Raw genomic sequence first — 24916 nt, 5'->3', positions numbered from 1 at the left:
GATTCAATAATACATTGAGTTCTGCATATCCTTGAATATTCTAGAAAGCTTAAAGCTTCTTGCTTTTTATAACTTCCATTAAAATATAACTTGACTGTACAGTGTGCATCCTTTCTGTTTTTGTATTACTGGATCCTTCTGGTGCTTTAAGAGTTCCAGTAATCACATATTAGAATAACAAAATAACCAATAAGATTTCCCCTCTCGGTTGCATCTGGTTCTTTATGGTCAGAACAGCTATTTCTTTTTGTTCTTGTATAGCTACGTTCAACATACTTAGAAGGGATAGCTTGCTTTTTAGTCAGTGAACTATGCTCAGATCTGTTTCATCTGTTTTGTAAAATTGGTTCTGAAATTGGTTGAATGCTCTCTAGGTTGCCTATGAGAAATCTTGACCTGAGTCGAATTAGTTGTGATGATGTTCAAGGGATACAAGTGGCCAATAAAAATCAGCATTCAACCAGGATTTGTAAAGTTGACTAATGTTAGTTCGAAGCAGGTGACCTCTTACGTTTTTATTTCCTTATGTTGTTTTTAGTTAGGCTATGTTTGTGTTTAGGGACCCAGGTGGCACTGTGGTTAAACCACTGAGCCTAGGGCTTGCTGCTCAGAAGGTCGGCGGTTCGAATCCCTGTGACAGGGTGAGCTCCCGTTGCTTGGTCCCAGCTCCTGCCAACCTAGCAGTTCGAAAGCACGTCAAAATGCAAGTAGATAAATAGGAACCGCTACAGCGGGAAGGTAAACGGCGTTTCCATGTGCTGCTCTGGTTTGCCAGAAGCGGCTTTGTCATGCTGGCCACATGACCTGGAAGCTATACGCCGGCTCCCTCAGCCAATAATGCGAGATGAGCGCGCAACCCCAGAGTCGGTCACGACTGGACCTAATGGTCAGGAGTGCCTTTACCTTTACCTTTATGTTTGTGTTTAATCAGATTACAGTATGCATTAAGGGGTATATTTGTGGACCTACAGTAAATATGCATTTCATTCATTGCATCATATTATTATTAAAATGCTAGTGCTACAGAAGATGCACTCTGTATTTGCTGTCACTAGTGATTCCAGAAATGATTGAAAAGATGGTTTCAAAAAGAGGTAAGGAAAGTTCATATTAAATGGAGTGAGGATGAGCTGATTGACACATGTCAGAAAACAGTTGTCATTCCTTGAATTATCTATATAGATTTTCCCTCTCAAGATTCACTTCCTGACACTTAGGCATTCCTGAAATTCTTTGTAAGATCATGCCTCCAGCACATGCACCTATCCTGTCCTAGCAGCTTTTATTTTTTTAATTCCCAGGAAAGCTTCCTGCATCCAGTAGCTGGAACTGGAGGAACTTAAAGAGTCCGTATCCAGATTTCAGTATGTTCTTCTTCTAGTTAGAATTACTTTAAAATCATTACATCATTGCTATTTCATTAAAATGTCTTATATATATATTTATAGAGAATAGTTCTAAAAACCAAAGCATTATTTTGAATGGTTTGTTGACTCATCCAAAGTCATTTTTTTAGGAACCAGAAGTGAATTATATTACTATGCATAACCTCTTACTACAATTCTTGAGTATATGAGTCATTAACAGAAAGCAATTATTTTCTTTTTTGAAATGATGATGATGATGATAATTTCATTTTAAAATATATTGGCACCTAGAGATTCTGTTGTGGCAACAATAATCTAGGTTTAGGGTGCCATTTGGCGATTAGCTTATATATCTGAGTTTCTGACCCTGATCCAAAGCATATATTCTACACTGAGCTATAGCCCTTCCCATTATGTCACTGTCTCTCAGTTACAAGGCTTAAAACTGGAATGCAGACAGAAAAAGAATATGGTTCTGGTTCTGGAAATTGGGGTGGATATGCTTTTTTGCTATAGTAAGATGGGAGATAGTCTCCCCAATTTACGACTGTCTTTCATATTTTTATTATAACTGGTAATCAGATGATGACTTACTTGTCTATGTTAAAAAATAATTTTAAATAAAGACAGCTGTTATGCAGATTGATCCAAGAACCTTGAAAGACTTTGTTATGGCTTCCTAAAAAGAATTCTTAAAACAGGACTTTGATTTAATAGGCCCCAGTTCTTCCTCTCCAGCCTTTTGATGGTTGTAAAATAAAATTTCATCTACGGTACTTGGCATGATGGTCAGATAAATAAAAATGTGAGTTTCCACACGTACTTCAAACCAAAAGCTATTCCTCCTATTCTTGGTTTATATGGCAGACATTTTAAATGTCTAATTGTTATCCCTATTAGGTATTGTCTCCATGCAGAAAAAAATACTTGCTAAGGATTGAGCATGGATTTTATTGTGGTAATGGTGAGAAATTAAGATTATTTTGGCTGACAAATCGTTGTAAATCTTATCAGTTCTATTTAATGCACTTACTCATTCTGCAGTTAAAAGGTAATGTATAGCACATTTATGTTTGCCGTTTGCTAAAAGGAGCAAACCAGATAAATGAATAATACACATTTAACCTATTAACGAGTTTTCTGTTTACTTAAAAAGTTACAGCCAATCGAAAGAGGGATTTGTTCACAACTGAGGCCATGGCTTGCAGGAAGTGTTCTTAACTCTGAATCCTGTGTCCTAGTGAAAGTTGTCCCTCTACTTGCTCCCCCAAAGTCTGCCATTTTCCTTAAAAGGGAAACTGCCACTTCTCCCAATGGCTACTTCTGTCCTAGGGCAGGGATGGGGGAAGGATCAAATGTTACTTCAACAGTAGCAGGGAAGGCAATGGTTAACCTCTTCCCAGAATGGGATATGAATATGTTTTTGGATGGTTAGACATTGAGGAGGCAAGAGGCTGTCAGGGATTCCCAGTCCTTATGGAAAGTCCCATTATTCTCTCAACTTTAAGATAAGAATATGGTATGGTAAATGCATGAATATTTTATATTGGGATTGTTCATGTCATGTAAACACAATTAAAAAGGTAAAGGGACCCCTGACAGTTAAGTCCAGTTGCGAATGACTCTGGGGTTACTGGCTGAGGGAGCCTACGTTTGTCCGCAGACAGTTTTTCCGGGTCATGTGGCCAGCATGACTAAGCCGCTTCTGGTGAACCAGAGTAGTGCACGGAAATGCTGTTTACCTTCCCGCCAGAGCGGTACCTATTTATCTACTTGCACTTTTGACGTACTTTTGAACTGCTAGGTTGGCAGGAGCAGGGACTGAGCACCAAGAGCTCACCCCATCGCGGGGATTTGAACCGCTGACCTTCCGATCGGCAAGCCCTATTGGAAGTTAGGGATTAAATTGCTAGAAACTCATTACTTGTTGCTTGGTTAGATTTTTTTTTATAGATGACCTTTACTGCTTATTATGAAAATTTATACATGCATGTCCATATTTAATAAAACCTCAAAATGTTTAACTGTTAGGAAAGTTTCCCTTTCTTTTATGCACAAATCTGTATTGCTTCAGAATCCACCTATGTTCCACATTAGGCTGGCCATAGTACTCATGCTGAGATTCTAAACAGTGATCAGATGATCACAGTAGGACTAATTGAAATTAAATTAATAATATGGATGATAAATACGCTATTATGAGGGGTGCAAAATGCCCTTTCTCATACTGACATGTGAATGCATAACCAAAAGAATAGCAATCCTCAGCTATTTTCTGAATGTGGAAGGAGCAGAGACAGAGTTCTCTACTACAGTACTCGCTTCCCCATTTACTTTCAGCATAATGTCTGAAAGAGCCTGTGTGAGTATAAGCCCTTTCCGACATTACCATTCTCATTGGCTGCTAGTCCTTTGGATCACCGCAAACCTGGCTCGGTGGAGCATTGTTGTCATGCGTGCCAGAGCATTTAATTTGAAGCATTAGTACTCACAGCCATTGGCACCAATGGCTTAAGCGTCTACAATAAGGTTAAGAAAAGAGAGAGAAAAGGTGAAGGCGACCAAAAGTGTGCTGTGTACACAGAATCCAGTACACGATCTGATTTGCTGACTCTTATAACTATCTCCCCTCTCCGTGTAATGTGAACAGATTACATTAGAGTGATAAAAGTATCCTCGTGACAATGTAGAGAACAGGTTCAGGGGTCTTCAGGCATACTGGCCACGTTTACATGTAATGCTAAGCCAAACCATGGCTTCTTGCAAGCATGCTGGTTCAGGCTGAAGGCCTGTTTGGTTCAGTGTCTTGTTCTCACAGTGACCAGCCAGAAATCTGAGTGCAACAGCACTCTGCCAACTTTCGATGTCCGGCAACCCGGCAAATTGCATCCAATTTGCTCCTCCTCTGCCCTTTTAGTTTAGCACAGCACAGCAGCTAAGCCAAGGTTCCCTATCCAAAATCCTTTCTCAAGTTAATTTTAAAAAAATCAGTAGTTTCTGGTCTAGAATTGGGTTCTAATATTGGTGCCCTGACTTCATCTAATCCAAGGATCTCCTAATAGAATAAATCCCGACAGTAGGCACATTTGGTTGCAGTAGTGATGGCCTCTCCTTATTATGCTTTTCTGCTGGCCTTGGTTTTGCTAGGTTATGTTTTCATGAGCATTTTGAGATACTTCTTGTCACCTGCCCTCAGATCTGACCCAGTGACCTGAAAATCAAGAAAATGTCATGTTAGTGGCTACTAATTAGTGGAACTAGAGATCATCTTCAGCTGGCCTTTCAACCTTCCACAGGAGGAAGCAAAAGCTGTCATACACATCATGCAAAGAAAATGAGCCCAAACCATTTTTTTAATGGTGTAAACACTAGAGCAAGCCCAGCTGAGACTAGAGATGAATATATAGGTTAGGTGGAAATTAACCTGCAGTATAGTCTTTGCATTTATATTTTATGTGTTCCACAAGACAAGCTACCACTGAACTGTATGTGTGTAAGGTTGTTGATGTACTATATAGCACATCACTGAAAGACCCAGGTATTCTTGAGTTGTTTTGCTTTTTTTTAAAAAAAAAAAAGGGTGCACTTCTAATAGGTTGATTGTATAGTGGAAGTTTTTTAAGCCTCACAAATCTTAATTCTCCTTGGATGTATTGTGGAGCCCACTGGTTAGCAGGGGATTTAGCCAGCATACTCATTAATCAGTGGCTACACCTCAGTATCTCCTGAGTATCTTGTGTTTTGGGGGAGGGAACGAATCAGCTTCAGTAATTCTTTCCTTTAAACACATCACAAAGCAAACAGGGTTTTGAACAGGTAAAGTAATCTCTTGAATTGGTTTTTACAGGTCTTTAAGATAGAGGTACTAATGAATGGACGAAAGCACTTTGTTGAAAAGCGGTATAGTGAATTTCATGCTCTTCATAAAAAGGTAAATATTGTACGTAAGTTGTTAAAGTGATTCTGCTTGAACCTTCCCTCCACTTTTTCCAAAGTGATTTCTCTGGTTTCTGAAACTTTTGTATTTCATTTCTTTTGTCTTTCTTGCCCTGTGAGGAAATGATACAATATTTAGGGCTCTTTAGGGGAAAAGGCAAGTAAAGATAGAGGGGCATAAAATTTCCCATGATGTTTTTCTTCCTTTTGCACAATACTAGAATCCCAGGGTTATCTGGTGAAGCTGAATTTTGGAAGATTTGAGACAAGCGAAAGAGAGTAGTTCTGCACACCGTGCATAAGTAAATGATAGAATTCACTCCCACAACATGTAGTAATGGCCACCAGCTTGGATGGCTTAAAAACAGGATTAGAAGAATGGCGGATAATGGCTACAAGTCATGATAATAACAATTATTATTTATTTATTTATTTATTTATTTATTTATACCCCGCCCATCTGGCTGGGTTTCCCCAGCCACTCTGGGCGGCTTCCAACAGAAAAATAAAATAAAATAATCGATTAAACATTAAAGGCCTCCCTAAACAGGGCTGCCTTCAGATGTCTTCTAAAAATCTGGTAGCTGTTTTTCTCTTTGACATCTGATGGGAGGGCATTCCACAGGGCGGGCACCCCTACCGAAAAGGCCCTCTGCCTGGTTCCCTGCAACTTGGCTTCTCGCAACAAGGGAACCACAAGAAGGCCCTCAGTACTGGACCTCAGAGCGATGGGGGTGGAGACGCTCCTTCAGGATGGCTTTGTCCTATGTCCTCTGCTTTATCTTACCTCCTCTGTTTGAAGCAGATGTGAGGATGGGCTGTTTTAAAGCCCTTTGTACACATCCACAGAGCAGGGCTGGGATGTTTACAAAGGGTTTTCATACCCCTCCTCTCCTCCCAGTTTGTCTTTTAAACCTCAGCAGTTTGAAGGAGAAGTGGGAGAGGGAGAGGGGATGTGCTCTGATCTGCCCATCAGAGAATAATGGAGAATAGGAGTATACCTTTGAAGGCCCTACCTTTAAGGGGACTGAAGGTGCACTGTGATGCGTCCATCGGCTGATGGAGGGTAGGCAGAGAGTAGCATGCTTTGCTGGATCCATCGAACAACTGGGGAGGTTTAAGCTCCCAATTGCTCCATTGAAATCCTCCTCTCACCCATGTGGCTTGCTGAAAATGGCCTGCCAGGCCAAATGAGGAGACCTAGAGGGCTCCTTTTAGTTTGGAGGCTCCTCACCCCTGCAGTAATGTTTCTGTGATGCAACCATACTTATAAAAAAAAAGTGTGCTCAACTCACATAGCATTTTATCAGGAAGTGGAGATGTGTTGTAAGAGGAAGAAGTTGTGTGCCTTAATTCTCCCAAACTAGAAATACTACGAAAAAAAATCACTTATAAGAGGTCAGTGGAATTTCAGTGGAATTTTTGGGTTTTCCCTTTCTGCCTTACTGGTTTTCTTATTAAAGACCTCTCCTAGAACAATTGTGTGAGTGTATGAGCAATTATATTGTATAGTCTTCCTTGAGCAATGGTTTTGGATGTTCAAACTTTTTATCAGCAGAGACTTTTGTTGACACAGCTTTCCATAGGGTGACATCTCCTCAGGCTCAAAGATGAAATGTAAATTTCTCAACTCCTGTGGGTGTGCACGTCAAAGTCAGTTTTGAGTTTCTGTCTTTGCAATTCCGCACACACATCCATCACATTCATTTAGAGGTGAGAGAATACCTATGTCGCCTTGTATCAAATATAGGAAATCCACTCTTTCTCTTTCTTTCTTTCTCTCTCTCTCTTTTGAATCGTAGAGGGGCTTCTGCTTGGAACCTTGTTAATCATTCAGCTTTACAAATATTTCTCTGGCTCATCTTTATAGCAGTCCTATTGTTACTACACACGAGAGAGACCTAAGGATAAGAGAGGGTGGCTTGATAAAGGCCACACAGATGTCTCCCAGTAGTTAGTTGTTTAAGACATATGTATCCTGGCCTTCCATCATAAAATAATCCAAAGGGTGGCTAGCAACATAAAGAAAATCCATATGCATATCATAAAAGCAGCACAATGGAAGATAAGCACAACAAATTAAACAGGGTGGCTGACTAGCAGACCAGATATGGAGCTCTTCCATCCTTGACAATCCATTTTTGGTAAATCACCTAATGTCACAGAACCTCAGGTGATTCAATTTCAGATGAAGAACTGGGAGCACGCTGGAGAGTGCAGTCCTGATTATTCCTTTCTTCCTATACAGGTGTGGCTTGTGCCATTCCTACAAAGGAAGACTTCCAATCCATTGCGTGGAATCCAGCACAGTGCTAAGACCATTGTTCCATCAGCACGAGGATTTCTGTTCATTCAACAGAACATTCTCCCCCACTTGTGTGGGCTCCCTAAATATGGCCTTGGAGTTTACCCAACCACCTGGAGCAGATTAGGGCATGGGGGGAGGGGAGAAAAAGTATTGATGTGAATCCTTGCACTGATGGAATGTATTAGGAGAAGACGGTTAATGCACAGTAGTGCAAGCCCATGTTTTGTATGTCCTTGTCAAGCAACTTTACCTACCCAACCACTTCTTAAAGTCCTCCAAATTTAAAAGGTGGTTTGGGGGGCTGGAAGGAAGGCATGATAAAAAAAACCTATGTATGCAATCCTATAAATTTAGCTACCACAAGGAAAGTACAGTTGCACTTATTCCATTGGAACCATTTTCCGGTGCCTGGAATAGGTCGCTGATATAGCAGAATATACATCCAAGTTAAGATTTACTGAACTTCCATTTTTCTGTTGTGTTTTTTGTTGTGATTTCAATTGAATTCCCTTGGTTCTTTGCTTTCTGTTTCTTCAAATATCTGTGAAATATGGGTGGTTCAGTATTGCACAGCTTATTTGTTGTTTTCTAAATGCCTAATCCTGGAAAGGGACTAAAGTCAATTGTATTTTGAGCAAGTGATACTGTTTTTAAGGTTTGTTTATACACGTAATACACAAGAGTGCAGCTAAAATCTGTGTTAAACTAAATTCTTTAGATTTTATTAGGTGTGTAGATTGGCCAGTTCATGTAGTAATATTTAGCTGACATAACAGAATGCTTAGTTCTTGCTTTAAGAATTTGCCTAGCATGTTGCCTGTTAATAGTATTTATTTCAAATTCACTTCACCATCTTGTATACAATAACATTTGTAATGGAATAAAGTCAGTTTATTTGTAGACTGTTCAAGTTTTTGATAACAAAATTCATTTTGCTGTCTTTCTGTCTCCCCAACACCCCCCCTTCCTGTTTCTTTCTAGTTTTGTGTTCCCTGTTTTCACTTCTCTTTGAATGCTTTCCTTTTAATGTCTAAAGAGACTTTATTGGGGAGAAATGTATTTGTCTGTTCATATTTGTAGCTTAAGAAATGCATAAGAACACCAGAAATCCCTTCGAAGCATGTAAGGAACTGGGTGCCCAAAGTTCTGGAACAGCGTCGGCAAGGCCTGGAAGCTTATTTGCAGGTGAGCTGCTTATAACAATGCCTTTTTCCTCGAACTATGGGTTGGATCCAGACTTAGTCATGGTTTGAGCAGAAATCCATCAATGCTCATCCATTGTTTCAGAATATTGACACAGTCAAGAATCATAAGGTAAAAAGGTAAAGGACCCCTGGATGGTTAAGTCCAGTTAAAGGTGACTATGGGCTTGCGGCGCTCATCTCGCTCTATAGGCCGAGGGAGCCTAAGCTTTCCGGGTCATGTGGTCAGCAGGACTAAACAGCTTCTGGCGCAACAGAACACTGTGACGGAAACCAGAGCTCACAGAAACATCATTTACCTTCCTGCTACCTATTCATCTACTTGCACTGGCGGGCTTTCAAACTGCTAGGTTGGCAGGAGCTGGGACAGAGCAACGGGAGCTCACCCCATTGCGGGGATTCTGATCGGCAAGCCCAAGAGGCTTAGTAGTTTAGACCACAGTGCCGCCAGTAGTAGTAGTAGTAGTAATAATAATAATAATAATAATAATACCCTGCCCATCAGGCTGGGTTTCCCCAGCCACAGTGAACAACTTGCTATTTCAAACTTGTGTATTCTAGCAACCATTTTATCTCTTCTATATTTATTTGTTTAAGTCATTTATAAACTACCCTTTTAGTGTAGTAGCTAACTGCTTCTGTACTATCTGGGATATAGTTGTCATGCTGTTGCACTATATTTGAGCTTGGTAAAGTTCTGCGATGAAATTAAATTGATTCAAAGATGGGCAGTCGAGAACCAGCATAGTGTAATGATTAGAGTGCCAGACTGGGACTAAGGAGACTCTGGCTCAATCTCTGCTTGGTCATGAAGCTCACTGGGTAACGTGGTTCCAGGCACAATCTTTGACCCTAAACTAGCTGGATTATTGTTTTGGATTTATGGATGGGGTTGTTGATAATTATTGCTATTTAATTGCTATTTAAATTGTATAATTATTGCTATTTAAATTGTATCATATTTTTATATGTTGTAACACTGCTCCCCTCAGCCCCCGTAGATCTACTAGTGAAGTGCAGGCAAGAACTATAATAATCTCTCCTTTAATAACACAGTATTTATGAAGATTGTCACTTGCATTTGACACAAAAAATGAACGGTTTGTTACATTAAGTCATAGGTAGAACCTCTTCAAAATGTTCTGCTTTACTCTGAACACACAAAATACATGTCAAATACTCATCAAATTACATATCTCTTAGAACAAGCATGTCCAAAGTCTGTTTCGGGGGCCTAATCCGGCCTGCTGGTCGATTTAATCTGCCCCCATGGCAATATATGTCCTGGGGTAAAATCCTAAAAAAAGCTCAGCAAAAAAAAAAAGCTCAACAGCCTTGGGGTTAAACCCTTAAAAAAGCTCATCAACTTTGGTAGGTCCTCACACATTATTCACTTCATCAAATCTGGCCCTCTTTGAAAAAAGTTTGGGCACCCCTGTTTTAGAATAAAATATGCAAATGCATTTATGGCACTAAAAACTGGTCTCATTTTGTTGGTATCCAACAATATACCCATATAATGAGAGAAAATGAGTCTAATACCAGTTATTTGACTAACTTTTGTGGTAATGAAGTGAGACTATATAGTAACTTATTTGTTATTTCATTATGAATCTTTAACAATTAGTATATTTCTCTCTGCTGCTCACGCATTCACATCTGTGTTGTAGCCCTAGTGTAAACCACGTTGTGATAGTCTCAGCAGTAAAAAAAAGCCATTGACTTAAAGCAGTACTATGCTGATACAAAAATTTATATGATTCAGCCCTAAGTATACAGTGTCTTGAACATGAAATATTTAGCTCTGCAGCAGCTATAGGATGGCAAGGCAAGATAAATTACAAAGCAGTTGTGTCATATATAAATGACTTGTATATTGGAACTTTTTAAATGTATGAAATTCTTTTATCGTGTTGCCAGCCTTCTAGGAATTTGGGTTCTAGGAGATGCAGTAGTTCTATAGTGAAGTGAACATGTTGTTGTTTTGTTTCTCTGAATGCTTGTTGTATAGTCTGTTGATATTCTGAGTACTGGCATAATAGATCATATCTCAGTTCTTTCAGCAGAAGAATCTCATTGCTAATGGTTTCTGTCTTGGTTTAAGATAAGGTGTAGCTATCAGAGGCTGTGATAAAACAGTACTAGCTTAGAATAAAAAGTGTCTGCTGTAGGAGTAAACAGTTTGCCTCTGCTAAGCTTCTAGATACTAATTGGCATAATGAGCACACACTTAGGATTTCTGCGGTCTATGTAGAAGGAATGTTATTGGTCAAAGCTGTTGTCTTTGGATTTGAAGAAAATATGACAGTTTCCAATATCTTCTCAGTCATCTTCCTCATACAGAATTAAAACCAAAAACCAAAAATAAAGCATGCCTGTTGGTATGTATTGCAAGAATAACTTTGTATGACTTGATTGACCTACTTAACTTAGGGAAGAAAGAATTAAATGTCAAAAATATAGCTGCAGCCAGGGAAATAATTCATTGGTGCAGTTAATGCTGTGCAAGCTGAGTTTAAAGCTCTGTAATCTAATCTACATTGGTGACCAACAATCTTCATTTTCAAGTCTAACAATATTAGAAGAAAAAATAATTGGTGTTAATACCGTTCATTGTAGAGTTACATAGGCAAATTGCTGTTCTCAAGTAGCTTCTAACAATCTAAAATAAACAGTTGGAATTCAAGTTCAATAAACTTTATTGTTTGTAGCTGATGGCCATCACAATACAGTATGAGCACAAATTAAGGTAAAGGTAAAGGGACCCCTGACCATTAGGTCCAGTCGTGACAGAGTCTGGGGTTGCGGCGCTCATCTCGCGTTATTGGCCAAGGGAGCTGGTGTACAGCTTCCAGGTCATGTGGCCAGCATGACAAAGCTGCTTCTGGCGAACCAGAGCAGCACACGGAAACACCGTTTACCTACCCGCTGTAGTGGTACCTATTTATCTACTTGTACTTGGATGTGCTTTTGAAATGCTAGGTTGGCAGGAGCTGGGACCGAGCAATGGGAGCTCAGCCCGTCATGAGCACAAATTACACAGCTACAAAACAAAAGACATTGCATTGTTGGAGTTTGTTATAGGAAGAGAAGAATACGAGTAAATGTCATTATACAGCATGTACCTGAAGTTTGATTACCATAATTATTAAGAAAGGTCAAATATCTGTTATTTTACATATAAAGATAACCTGGATATGGAGATTACCAATGAAATGTATTGGAAGGATTGAAAAAGCTGCTACTGAAAGAACTTATCTTAGCTTGCCATCCACATTCCCATTGAATCCCAAAATAAAGGTAAAGGTACCCCTGACTGTTAGGTCCAGTCACAGACGACTCTGGGGTTGCAGGGCTCATCTCGCTCTATAGACCGAGGGAGCCAGTGTTTGTCCGCAGACAGCTTCCGGAGGTCATGTGGCCAGCATGACTAAGCCGCTTCTGGCGAACCAGAGAAGCACACAGAAATGCCATTTACCTTCCTGCTGGAGCAGTACCCATTTATCTACTTGCACTTTGATGTGCTTTTGAACTGCTAGGTGGGCAGGAGCTGGGACCAAGCAACGGGAGCTCACCCCGTTGCGGGGATTCGAACCACCGACCTTCTGATCGGCAAGCCCTAGGCTCTGTGGTTTAGACCACAGCGCCACCCAAGAACAGCAATTAGCAAATAGGCATCCCTGAGCCTAACGCCCAAGGCTGTGTCTCATTGTGCCTTCCAGTATCCTTGAGAAGATGTGCAGCAGCTTTTTGCATTAGCTGAAGTGTCCAAGTTAGTGCCAAGGGCAGCCCCACAGAATGTGTTTATAGTAGACAAGGGTAAGGGTGCAAAATAGTATATCAGTATATATGTTGATCTCAGAAAAGTGGCACAGAAAAATGCAACAAAAATAATTGATAAAACAACTCCTAGTTACTACAGCCCCTTGTTTATCAAAAAGTAAGGACAGATTGTACAGTCTTCCAGTCTCCATACCTGTACTGATGGGGGGAAATGTTACCCCATCAGTCACTGTCAAAGCTTAGGAGATCTGACATGTATTTCCTCTTGTTTGTCTAGATATTGTTCATCCACTTTAGTAGAAGGAGCTGTTTTAAGTTCTAGCAAGTTTAAGAGAAATAGTTGTAATCAACTGTTGGGGCAGCCCTTTCCTTCAGTTGCCATCAACCAACTCCCCATGATTTTTGTGTTTTTTAACATGTACAATCAGGTCAGCAGTTCGAATCCCCACGGTGGGGATGAGCTCCCGTTTCTCGGTCCCAGCTCCTGCCAACCTAGCAGTTCAAAATCACGTCCAAAAGTGCAAGTAGATAAATAGGTACCGCTCCAGCGGGAAGGTAAATGGCGTTTCCATGCACTGCTCTGGCTTCGGTGTTCCGTTGCACCAGAAGCAGCTTAGTCATGCTGGCCACATGACTCAGAAAAACTCTGCAGAGCGGACAAACGCCAGCTCCCTCGGCCTGTAAAGCAAGATGAGTGCCCTGAACCCAGAGTCATTTGTGACTGGATTTAACTGTCAGGGGTCCTTTACCTTTACCTTTCTAAACAAATAGCAATAGCACTCACTAAACATGGTATGTCACCGCATCCAGGATCTACCGTAAGAATATCTGAAATCATAATTTTGTATTTATTAATTCATTTTTTGTTAAGACTTGCTACTTCTTTCTGTTTGCATTTCTGGTTTTTTTCTGGTAGAATTGCCTTGTTTTTACACTCCATATGTGGTAGTAAAAAGCATTTTAATTCATGGTTTCATCACCTTAGTAGGTAAATGTGCATGAACTGTGAAGCTAGGTTTCTTGAGGGGTAGAAATGAACGGACATTCATCCTGGGAATCATGAATGCAAATTTTATTTAACTTCATTTTTATCTATTTTAAAAGCAAACCACTGAATACATCTATTAATCAAACAGAAAACCTACAAGAAATTATTCAGTATCCTTCGTCCTTTGAAACCCCGATTAGTTTTGAATAATCACTGTTGTGCTGTGTTTATAAGGATCTCTAGAAAGGGCAGTATGATAAGTGTAAAGAGACAAAATGTTCTTTATCCTCATTAAAGATTGTGAACAGTGTGTTAAATAATATTAATGGCTAGGATTGTCAGTGTTTAACAGTACTTTCCTAGTACAAGTGATTTTATTGATCAATGCAGACTCAATGTAACGGGGCAGATTATGCTACTGATTTTATCGAAACCTTAACTAAGTTTGTTAGTGCACCACATATCTTTAAATAGATCTAGATGATGATGTAGATTAAGAAAAGCAGAACACCATCCATCTTTTTTTGATCTGTTAATAACTTAAATCCATCATTGTTGCTACGAGCTGTTTTTAGATTCTGTAGAGAGAACACACATTTCTTTGGTATTTGATATAGAATGCATCAATAAAAGTTTTTACCAGTGTTTATTCTCCCGTCCCAGTGCATTTAACTGTATCTCTTCTAGACATGGGAGAATCTCTTTTACTAATTATAGAAAACATCAATGATTGTTATTTGTCTCACAGCACAGACATTTTAGAGTCTGATGCAAGCCTTTGCTTGCAGTTTTTTTAAAAAAAAATATGCCTAGTTTACTGTTTATCAGATTGCAGATATTTCCATGCATTGTCCAATTTGTATCCCGTATTGCTAAATACTTTTTAGAAATTATTGTAACATTTTAATGCAATATTTCTAAAGCCTTCTGATATACAGTATCTGAGTTCTCAGCTAGATCCTTCTGGAAATGGAAGGGCTCATTCTCTAGTGGAAAGGACCAAAACCTAATAGAAGCTCCCTGCTAGAAGAAGCGGAAAAGTTGATTTCCCACCAATTCTCCTTCTGCAGCCCTAATGTTACCTCCCATTCTCTTCCAGAGGACCCCGCCCCTCTCCAAAACATCTAGAGTAGCTTTTTGGGGAATGTGTGTTTCCTGTGTGAACAAAATTGAATAGATACCTGCACTAAGGAGGCAATTAAATGCCCCTTGGAATCTGCAGTACTGCATGGCTATTTAGAAAAAAGTTAATAAATAAGACTTGACTTAGAAAGAGCAAGAGACATTCTCTTTTTCTTTTTAGAGTTTGGTTACAGCTACATTTAAATTTTGGATTTCCCAATTGATTTCTATGGACAGCTCTCCCGTCAGTCCCTGGGGACATTTAAGAATAGATTCTATGTATGAAACAGGAAATGTCCTATATGACAATGAAATAGCTTCTCTGTACTTTTTATATGTGTCTCTTCTTGTATCGCTTTTTACTCAATGTGTCTCTCTCTGCGGCATCCACTGGGTGAAGGAAGGGAAAGGAAGGATTGAAAAAGGACAATGTAGGAAGAGATGCACAGAGATAACAGCTCAACTTCCACATGCCTCCTTGTCTTCTCTCTCAGCCAGCTTCTCCTTTCTGCCTCCCAGCTGTCTCCCCTTCAGTTTCCCATACATCACCAAGCCTAGCAAAGTCCGGGTAAAGAAGTTCATGGTAGTGAGGAACTGAAGAAAAAATTCCAAACAGCAGGGAAGTGAGGGAGAAAAGTATTGGTTTTGCCAGCTGGCTTCTTAACTTCTTGCATTCAGCCTCTCCAGCCAAGTATTCATCTTGTGCGTAGAATACTCTGTTTTAGACCCCACTCCCCAGTTTGCTTTTTTGACTGCTCCCCCAAAGGTCTATGACTACTGAGCATGCTCAGCCCTCATTGGGTTGTTTTAGGTTCACTTCCCCCCAACCCCATGTGATTCACCTGAACATGCACTTACGTCCCTCTTGTTTTGGCTGGTCTTGTTTTGGCTACAGAGCCGCCAGCATGCTCAAACTGAGTCCAGCATTAAAAGGAGTGATATTACCAAAGCATGGAGATAGGCATGGATAGTGTCAAGGTTATCTTTGTCCAGGAAGGGACCCTAGCTATAACCATTGCTGAAACTGGTGCTATGCCAAAGCACTGGATCTGAACAACATCTGCAAGCTATGAACTTGCTCTTTTAAGAGTAAGATTGTTTTGTGCTGGTGGTGGTGGTTCTCACTGAAACATCAGTTTGTCACTTCCATTGCTACATCTGGTTCTTACATAAAGGGAACAGCATCACTCGTTCAAATCCATGGTATGCCAGCAGTTTCATGTAGATGTTAAGTAGCACTGAAAACAAAACACAAGCTCTGTAATTCTGTAGAGCAAGTTACACAGAATTTCCCATCACCATTCCAACCTACCAGCCTAGTGAAAATGAAACAACTGCAGAATGATGCCCCCACCCCCAAATTCACCTTCACCGATGAAATCAAAAGCTGCTCAGGTGTCCAGGAAAAGCATCAGTTAAATGCCTTCGGTGTTGTTCCTAGCAGAAGTTGTCCACTCAGGACACCCAAGCTGCTCTGATGGGAAACAGATCCAAGAAATCAGTTTTATTTGGTTAGCACTTAGGGCTGGAGAATGATGAACTTTACACTTTAGTAGTGTAAAACAGCTACCGGTACAGTGGTACCTTGACTTACAAACGACTCAACTTACGAATGGGACAAATGGCTGCACGCTTACGAATTTATCGACATCCGAACGGAAACCGCGGCGGTTTTAGATAGGGTTTTTTCGACTTACGAATTTTTAGATGGGGTTGCTTCGACTTATGAATTTTCCCATTTCCAATGCATTCCTATGGGAAATCGCGTTTCTAATGGCACCTTTCGACTCACGAAGGTGCCTTCGGAACGGATTAAATTCGTAAGTCGAGGCACCACTGTACTTGGTGGGAAATAAGCCCTAAGAATTCAAAAGCAGAAGAAATGTCCTTCTAATTTAAAATAAAATGATTCCCTTGAATAAGTCTTACACTGACCAGTGTCTGCTGAAAGTTTCTGTGAATCTCATTTGCTCTCTAAGAATGATCTAGGTATACCATAGATTTGTTAATTCATTGTATGAATCTGCAGTCCCAAACTGTGACCAACCCGCAAACCCTTTCACACTTGTTGAAACTATGTTCAGGGTATTGATGCACCCAGGTCCTATTCTTGACAGGAGTAGAGCAACAGGAAAAAGAGCACTGCCCCTTTTCTTTCTCTTTTACATGCCCAATCCCCAATGCCTCTTTTGCACCTGGTTCCTGATCTACAGGTGAAACTCTTAAAGTTTGCATAAACTAAAACAAGCATGAAGTAGACCCAGTGCTTTAATTTCATTAAACACCTTGTAACTGTTGAAGATTAATGTATATATCTCTTGCTAATTCTTTCCAATTACTTAGTTCATATAAATTCCCAGGCCTTGTTAATTATGCTGAAGTCAAGAGGTAATTTTTAACAGTATTTCCACAACAGGGGAATTTTCCCAGCATAACCTTGCCCTCTAGTAGAAACTCTCAGCAGATTAGGCTCTCTGACTAGAGTCCATTCATTTTCAGCTCAAGCCTAATTGCTGCCGACTGGCTGCCCACAGGTACCTGCTATTGTACACATAAAGAATGCAGGTCCTTCCGAGAACAAATAAGGAAAGATTAATTGTTCCTTTTGTTTCATCCCAAGAGAAATGTGGGCCCTTAATCAAGAAAAATAATTTCTCCTGTTGATTTGGCTTATTTGGAGGGACACATAATTGTGGAAAAGAACAGGGTAGACATGCATTTTGCAAGGAATGTAGCCCTTGCTTTGTACAGGAGGCAAAGATAAAATGAAATAAATGTAAGACGATGCTGGAATTGACGGAGATGGCTCACATTTCTCATAGTAAGTAATTTGGCTGTTGGGCTTTTATTTGAACCAATATTGCTAGGTAGTATTGTCATTTGTTTTGTCTGCTGCTTTGGAAATCTAATCAAGGAGACAATAGTGGGGGGGGGGGGGGAAACACTTCTCCAAATTGTCCTTAATTGCTAGAACACAAAGTGAGCTAAACACTCTGGTGTTTCCAATTAAAGAATCTGTTTCAAGCAAGCACCATTAAATCTATCTTTCCCTGTCTGATAAATAAGCTATCAAAGACTGGAACAGATTAATTGAGAGCAATTAATTCAAGGCTTAGTAGAAAAGTCAGACAAAGCCAATGCTGTCAATGGCTACAAATTTGACATAAAATAAATTATTTCTTGGATTAGAAGCATTTTAGCCCTTGCCATCTCATTACCCTAGTCGGCAAAATACTCGAGAGACCTGGGTTCAATTTTCTGCTTCTCCAGAGTGCGTTTTGCACGAGCTTTGGGCAAACCTCTTTGTTGACCATCCTCAGCCCACTTAGTAACAGTCTTCAGTGGCAGTGTTACAGCAGAGGTAGTTTGAGGATTTCAAGCTTTATATGCTTGCTTTGATAATATAGGACAGCCTCTCCCCACCTGGGTCCCTCCAGATGTTTGGAACGACAGTCCTTATCATCCCTGACCATTGGCCATGCTGGCTGCGCCTGATGGGAATTGTAGTTCAAAACCTCTGAGGGGCATCTTGTTAGGGGAGGTTGTCCTCCTTACCATACATATCACAGGAGTTATTTAGATATGCTGACAGAAAATGGAAACGAATGTCTCGGACAAGAAATCACCAAAGGTTATCTCGCCCCCCCTTTCTTTTCCAATATGCATAGGGAGCCATGCTGATTTTAGTATATTATATGTCAGGGGTGGGGGACTCATTGCACTCCAGATGTCTTTGTACTACAAACAGGGGTACCAACTTGTATAAAATATTTTTGGGGGAGGAGGTAAGCTCCACCCTACATAATCGATCACAAGGTGGGGCACGCACACCCCATTTGAATGGCAATGCTCATCAACTTTGGGGGCGGTCCCCTCAAATATTTTATTGGGGGGCTGAAGGGACCCCTCAACCCCTAGGAGTTGGCTCCTATGACTACAAATCCTATCATTCTTATTCTACGCTGACAAGGGCTAATGGGGAGTTGCAGTAATAATCTGGAGGGCTACAGGTTTTCCATCTCTGTTATATGTGGGCATTCAGTGTAGCTCTAATATTTATTTTGGATACCATATATATTATGGTGTGTTTTTATGTGTGCGTTTAATTGGATGAAATTATAGAGTATAGGTCCATGAATAAGTATTGGCCATAATATCTAAATAAAGCACCCATGCTCATGATATCTACATGGCATTAGCTGGGGGAAAGTAACTGAGGCAGGTTGTCCTCAGCGAGCTCCCAGCCAGCAACATCTGACTGACTATTGCTGAAATCATATTGTTAGACTAAAAGAGCCCTTTGTGCAATTGATGAAGGTGAGCCAGCTTGGATATACCAAGGCAGAAAAAATATTACTCGATTATTTCATCTCTGAGATCAAATTCCATGCACATGATGCAGCAGATAAGTGCCAACCGAAAGCATCTAACTACTCTGATAATGAAGTCCAGAGCCATAAATCATAAATCAGTGATCTCACATTACTTTTCTAGTGTGAGTTGAGTGGCAGTGGCTTCACAGCTTTCTCAATAAGTGAGAAGCTTATTAAAATCTCAGTAATGACACATTACGGTTCTACAGGCGGCTTTTTATCAGGCCTGGGGTTAAACTGTTGGAATCTAGTGGTTACTCCTCAGCTCAAAGGCAATGAACTTGGACTCGGCCTGTGGGAAGCTGGACCACACCTGAGGTGATCAACTGCAGTTAGAATGATGGCGTGTTACACATAGCCATGTACTATGGACAAACTGTCCAATGATGTAGCATGGCATTTGTAGCAAATAAATTAACAGAATACTTAACTTATATATGCCCAAAGTAACCAGTGAACTCTGGGCTGCAATTGGGGGGGGCACGTGTTTACAAGATTTTATGGTAACAAATGACAACATAGTACATCTGTCAATCACCCACTCCCTCCACCCTTCTGAGTAATACCTCCCCCACACCATCTGACTATATATAAGCGTCTGGGGACTTCTGCTTCAGTGTATCTGAAGAAGTGTGCATGCACACGAAAGCTCATACCTATGACAAACTTAGTTGGTCTCTAAGTTGCTGCTGGAATGAATTTTTTTATTTTGTTTCGACTACATCAGACCAACACGGCTACCTACCTGTAAAGAAAAAGTATATTATTGCCGATTTTACATGCACAATTCTTTGTGTTTTTAGAAGCATATGTCACACAAATTAGCTAGTGAAGCATTCTGTTCAAGAAGTTCAACTAATAGACATACAAATGCTTAAAATTAGACAACTCCAAAAACTAGTAGCTGGGTTTTTTTAAAAACTGGTTTTTTCCTCCTGTTTGCCTTTATAAAACAGTAAGGCTCAGCTTACTTAAACGTTTTTGCTTTGAACTGTATCTACTGGCCTGCTTTTCAACAAAATTTGTTGCATTTCTGCTTACAACAGTAATAGTTGTAATAGTTATTATAGTGGTAATAGTTATTATCAACTGTGAAATTCTATTGATTATTATTATCAACTGTGAGATTCTATTGATTTTCAAGTATTCCCTTCTTGGGATATGAAAATGTCCTGTTCAACTTATGCCATGATACAGTAGCTCAGCTCAAATGATTGCAAGCCATGGTGAAGGAAGCTTAAATATGATTTATCATTATGTCTGAATTAACAAACCATGGTTTTCAATTAGCTAGTTAATTGAAAACCATGGTTTGAACTGGCAGTACATGGTTTATGCTAACTATGGTTTGGCATAAGATGAGATGAGGCCATCCAGGGCAGTCTCGAGCAGGTCGCGCGCCCTGGCGCTGAGGGGCAGAGATCGCTCCGGCGCCCCCGCCCTTGCAGGGCGCAGCATGGCTTCCGCACAGCCCTGGCGCCCCGCGCCACCAGGACTCTACCTAGAGCCAGCCCTGAGACCATCCACTATGCCTCCAGAATCTGCTACAGCAGAGTGAACTTATGAAGCTGAGTGCTTCAGACAAGCATTTCTAAACCACTTGCTGTTTCATGTTTGAAAACTCATAACTGTGGTTTGGCAGAGGGATAGAGAAAGTGGTGCCTTTCAGGTGCTGTTGGACTGAGCTCATTATCCCTGAATACTGCTCATGCTAGCAACCAGATGAATGCTACATTGAAGAACAATAAATCATAATTACTGAACAAAACTAGTATTGGCCTTCTAATTTCAACTCCAGTGAAACAGGAAAAGAAAGTGTCCAGATCATATGTATGCTTAGCATATACCAACCATGGAGCAGAAGACTGTTATAATCTGTCTAGTTTTCAACTTTTAAACTGTTCTTCATCCGTAGGCAGAAAATATTCAGTATGCGAAACTAGTTTTAATGTAAGAGGTTGGCTCAATTAATCGTTAATTCCTCAATCAATTTTATGAAGCATATAAATACACAGTTTCCTTTCATTTATTTTGTTGAGCGCACACAGCAGCTATATAATGAAGACTGGAATGATGTCAGAATAAAGCTGCAAGTCTCTGTAATACGCAGTAGTTGTCAGGCTTCTACCATTTGTCCTCAGTGCAGAAAAGGTTAGTAAGTGTTTAATGTCTGCCTTGTGTTGGCCTTTTAAATTGCCAATTTCATTTTCCCTGCCTTTATTAAAAGAAATCCCACACACGTGAGTTTGGGAGGGACAAGTGTCAGGAAACAGGCACTACAGTACAATGAAGTACCTTTGATTGAGCAAGGATTACATTGCTCAGTTCCTTCTATAAAAACGTGTCATGTTTGCCACCCAAATAAATGCCTAGAGCGCATAAAACATGGAGCCAAGTGACCCCTAGGAGAAAAATCAATTGCAATTCATATTTCATATGCCTATAATTGCTAGTGAAGGCAGAGAAGCAATTCTTTATGGCGAAGGCTTCTCCATTGTTAGATGTTTCCTGTTTGATGACCAGGGTGAGGGTGGCGGTGGGGGAGTTTTCTGTGTCTGGTGTTTGAAGTGTTCATTCCTTTCACATGGACTGAATTACTCCAATCTGTAACAACAGAAGTCAAGCTTTCTTATTATTGCTCACTGTTTGGTGTTTGAGCTGGAACACTGAACTGTAGACAAAAATACTTCATGCACAGCTATTCTCCTGGAGATGCCTGGAGCTTTCACAAGCAAGCCAACAACAAAAAGAGACCCAAGTTCTGTAATCTGTGAAGTTATCAATTTGCTAGCATTTAAACCCTCAAACTGAGTCTTATTTCTGAGTTTCTTTTCCTCGAGCAGGCAAAGAATCCTGTTTCTTTAAAAGCAGAATTTTGAAAGTGTCCTCCTTATTTCTTTTTTCTCCCTCCTTCCTTATTTCAGTCTGATTTTCTTTTTACAAGGCTGCTGTAGGATTCCTATCCCACTGTGGACTGAGATGTCATATGGATAGAGAAAATGCTGCTCACTTTATGGATTACTGTTAGGTCAACAAAACTTTGGCAGCATTGATTAACTTGACAGTGAGTACAGCAGTACATTTATCACTTATGGCTGTGCTGTAGAAAATCTAATAAGAGGCAAACAATTCCCTTTAGAGTAGTAACAGGTTCACTGTGGCTAACGGTGCATGCACTGGAAATTTCTGCCTTTAAATTATACTCTTGCTGCTAGTTGGATCATTGACTCAAAGCTACTACTGCACTTCTCCATGACCATGTTCTATATTATTCATTTGATCAAAATCGTATGGTTAAACTGAAGCTTGCGCTTGAGTCTATTTAAAACGAGGTGGCCTGTAGTTAAAAAGCATTAGATTAAGGTTCATGTTTTATGCGATCAAATGAAAGCAGGCTGCTGCAATTTGTAAGGCATGAGTGGTTCCCAAATGACTACATTCATGTGGAAGTATTGCAACTGATTATTAACCAACATTTCCTATAAATTAAATAAAGATTTCAGGAAGTCTGTTTTGCTAGTAAGTAGATTTCATCAGAAGACGAAGTGCACAAGCAGCACATTTATATGTCTAAATATTATATATTATTTTGGATTGAATTGGATTTTCAAGACCAAGTGTGCAAAAGCCTCGTTGAAGGCTTGTTTGAGGAGTTTAAAAAGTAGGGCATTGTGCCATAAAGAAAAAACAGTGTGATTAACTCTGTTCACCTTGATTTTATACTAGTTAATTTACCCTCCAAAGTGTGGCTTGTATTACTATCATAGAATTCAACCCCCCCCCCCAAAAAAAGAACCTACACAACTGCCATTAACTCCAATAGGTTTTGTCTCTGAACATCACTTGGACCTTCTATTGTTCTGCCTCATGTTACACATTCTCCTTTGGGAAGTTTGCTGTGACTAGACATGGACAATCTTTTTACACGCGATGAACACAAATGCAAATGCTGATCAGTGTTAGCACTGCAAAAGCCCTAGTCTGACAAGCAGTTTATGTTTATTCATGTTAATTAGCCATTTTTAGATTGATACATAAAGGTAAAGGGACCCCTGACCATTAGGTCTAGTCGCAGGCGACTCTGGGGTTGCGGCGCTCATCTCGCTTTACTGGCCGAGGGAGCCGGCGTACAGCTTCCGGGTCATGTGGCCAGCATGACTAAGCCGCTTCTGGTGAACCAGAGCAGCCCACAGAAATGCCATTTACCTTCCAGCTTGGAGTGGTACCTATTTATCTACTTGCACTTTTTTGGCGTGCTTTTGCACTGCTAGGTTGGCAGGAGCTGGGACCGAGCAACAGGAGCTCACCCCGTCACGGGGATTCAAACCGCCAACCTTCTGATTGGCAAGCCCTAGGCTCTGTGGTTTAGACCACAGTGCCACCCGTGCCCCTAGATTGATACATAATTACTGGTAAAAGCACGAGAAGATTTTTATTTATTGTACTACATTCTTGAATTCATAACATTTCCCAGTAGGCATTTGTATATATTGAAATATGTGCTGCAAGTCCAAAGAAATATTGGAAATCTAGGAGCATGCATTATAAATTTATCATATAGCTTCTAGTAGATGGTTGAACATTTTTTGTTTCGTAATATAATCATGAATATAATTTGTTTCGTGATATAAACTCACTTTACTGTAACTGAATGCCATTGAAATCAATAGGAACTTTTCCCCAAGCAGACTTATTTAGGTTTCAGGTGCTCATGCTTAACTGAGTTTAGTTTAGCATGAGAACATAATGCTAGGTGGGTTGGGGTATGACAGGGAAAGGTTGCTTTGAAAAAAAGTTCTAGCATCCCTAGCTTTACTTGAAGAAGCAGTTTTATTCCAAGACCTCTATCAAGCAGTGCAGTTTTCACTGTTGGACAAGAATAATTTTACTTGAATCAATTGCCAGGAGGCCTAATGCAATAAGGCAGCTTGTAGTCTGACTAGAAGAGCACACTGTAAAGGAAAATCCCATCACAGCTTGATTTTTAGTAGAAAAACTGTATCTACCTGAAACTTTATTGTACTTAAGGAAATGTGTGGTTAGAACAGTGGCTCCTCATTACTAATCCCTCTGTTTTGCATGTTTGGTTTTCTAAGCAAGCTTGTTTTTAGAAACAGCAAAAGGCACTTCCTTAAATTTGTGGATTTGTATAAAGGCAAGTGCTCTCTCCACTCGCCTTCTTAAGAGTGGAGACCTGAATATTGATTAGCTATCACACTGGCATCAGAACTACTCTTAGGATTCAATTTTTTTGTTGTTTTGCATATTTTATTGATCAAAAGTGGTAAATGAGCATCAAGCGTGCAAGAAGACGATGAATTGTTTACTTGCATAAAATAACCTTTCAATAAGGGAAGATGCATTGCTCACACTTTTGGTGCTGTTCTGCTGCCCGAAGCAGATGGCATTCAGCTGCTATTGATTTGCTCCTATAGTTACAGAGCAGCACGTAACTAGGCATGCTCATTGCTGGTGGGTTTTGGTGTGGTCTTGATTTCCCCCCTCCCTTCTTTGCATGTGTGCAAAAGAGAAGAAAACTGTGCTCATTTTACAAAAGGAAATATTACGTTGTAGCCTAATATACTGGTGGGAGCAGGGGGAAATGGAGTAAATATACAAAAGAGGGGGGTGTCATATCCTATGCCTTAAGCTTCTTGTTTCATTTAGCTTCATGATAGGACTGGCTCTGGTGGCGATTCTCCCCAAACCCCAAAATTTCCAAGGCTAGTAATTACACCCTACATCAGGGATGTCCAACTTCCAATAGACTCTGATCTACTCACAGTATTTTAAAAAAACTGTCAGTGATCTACCCAAAGTTGTTGAACTTTTTTTAG

General features: G+C 40.2%; 1 protein-coding gene across 2 annotated transcripts in view; it reads left to right on the top strand.

Annotated features, from left to right (window-relative positions):
- Nucleotides 1-24916, top strand: part of SNX24 (sorting nexin 24) — a 76691-nt gene that overhangs the window by 34793 nt on the left and 16982 nt on the right. For both annotated transcript variants that reach the window (XM_035099535.2, XM_060280138.1), the window contains exons 2-3: nt 5215-5298; nt 8692-8796. In XM_035099535.2, coding sequence (XP_034955426.1) covers nt 5215-5298; nt 8692-8796 — 189 coding nt within the window. The remainder of the gene's footprint in view (nt 1-5214; nt 5299-8691; nt 8797-24916) is intronic.

Source organism: Zootoca vivipara, chromosome 11 (genome assembly GCF_963506605.1).
Source record: "Zootoca vivipara chromosome 11, rZooViv1.1, whole genome shotgun sequence".
Classification (NCBI taxonomy): Eukaryota; Metazoa; Chordata; class Lepidosauria; order Squamata; family Lacertidae; genus Zootoca; species Zootoca vivipara.
This window is presented reverse-complemented; position numbering and strand designations above follow the sequence as displayed.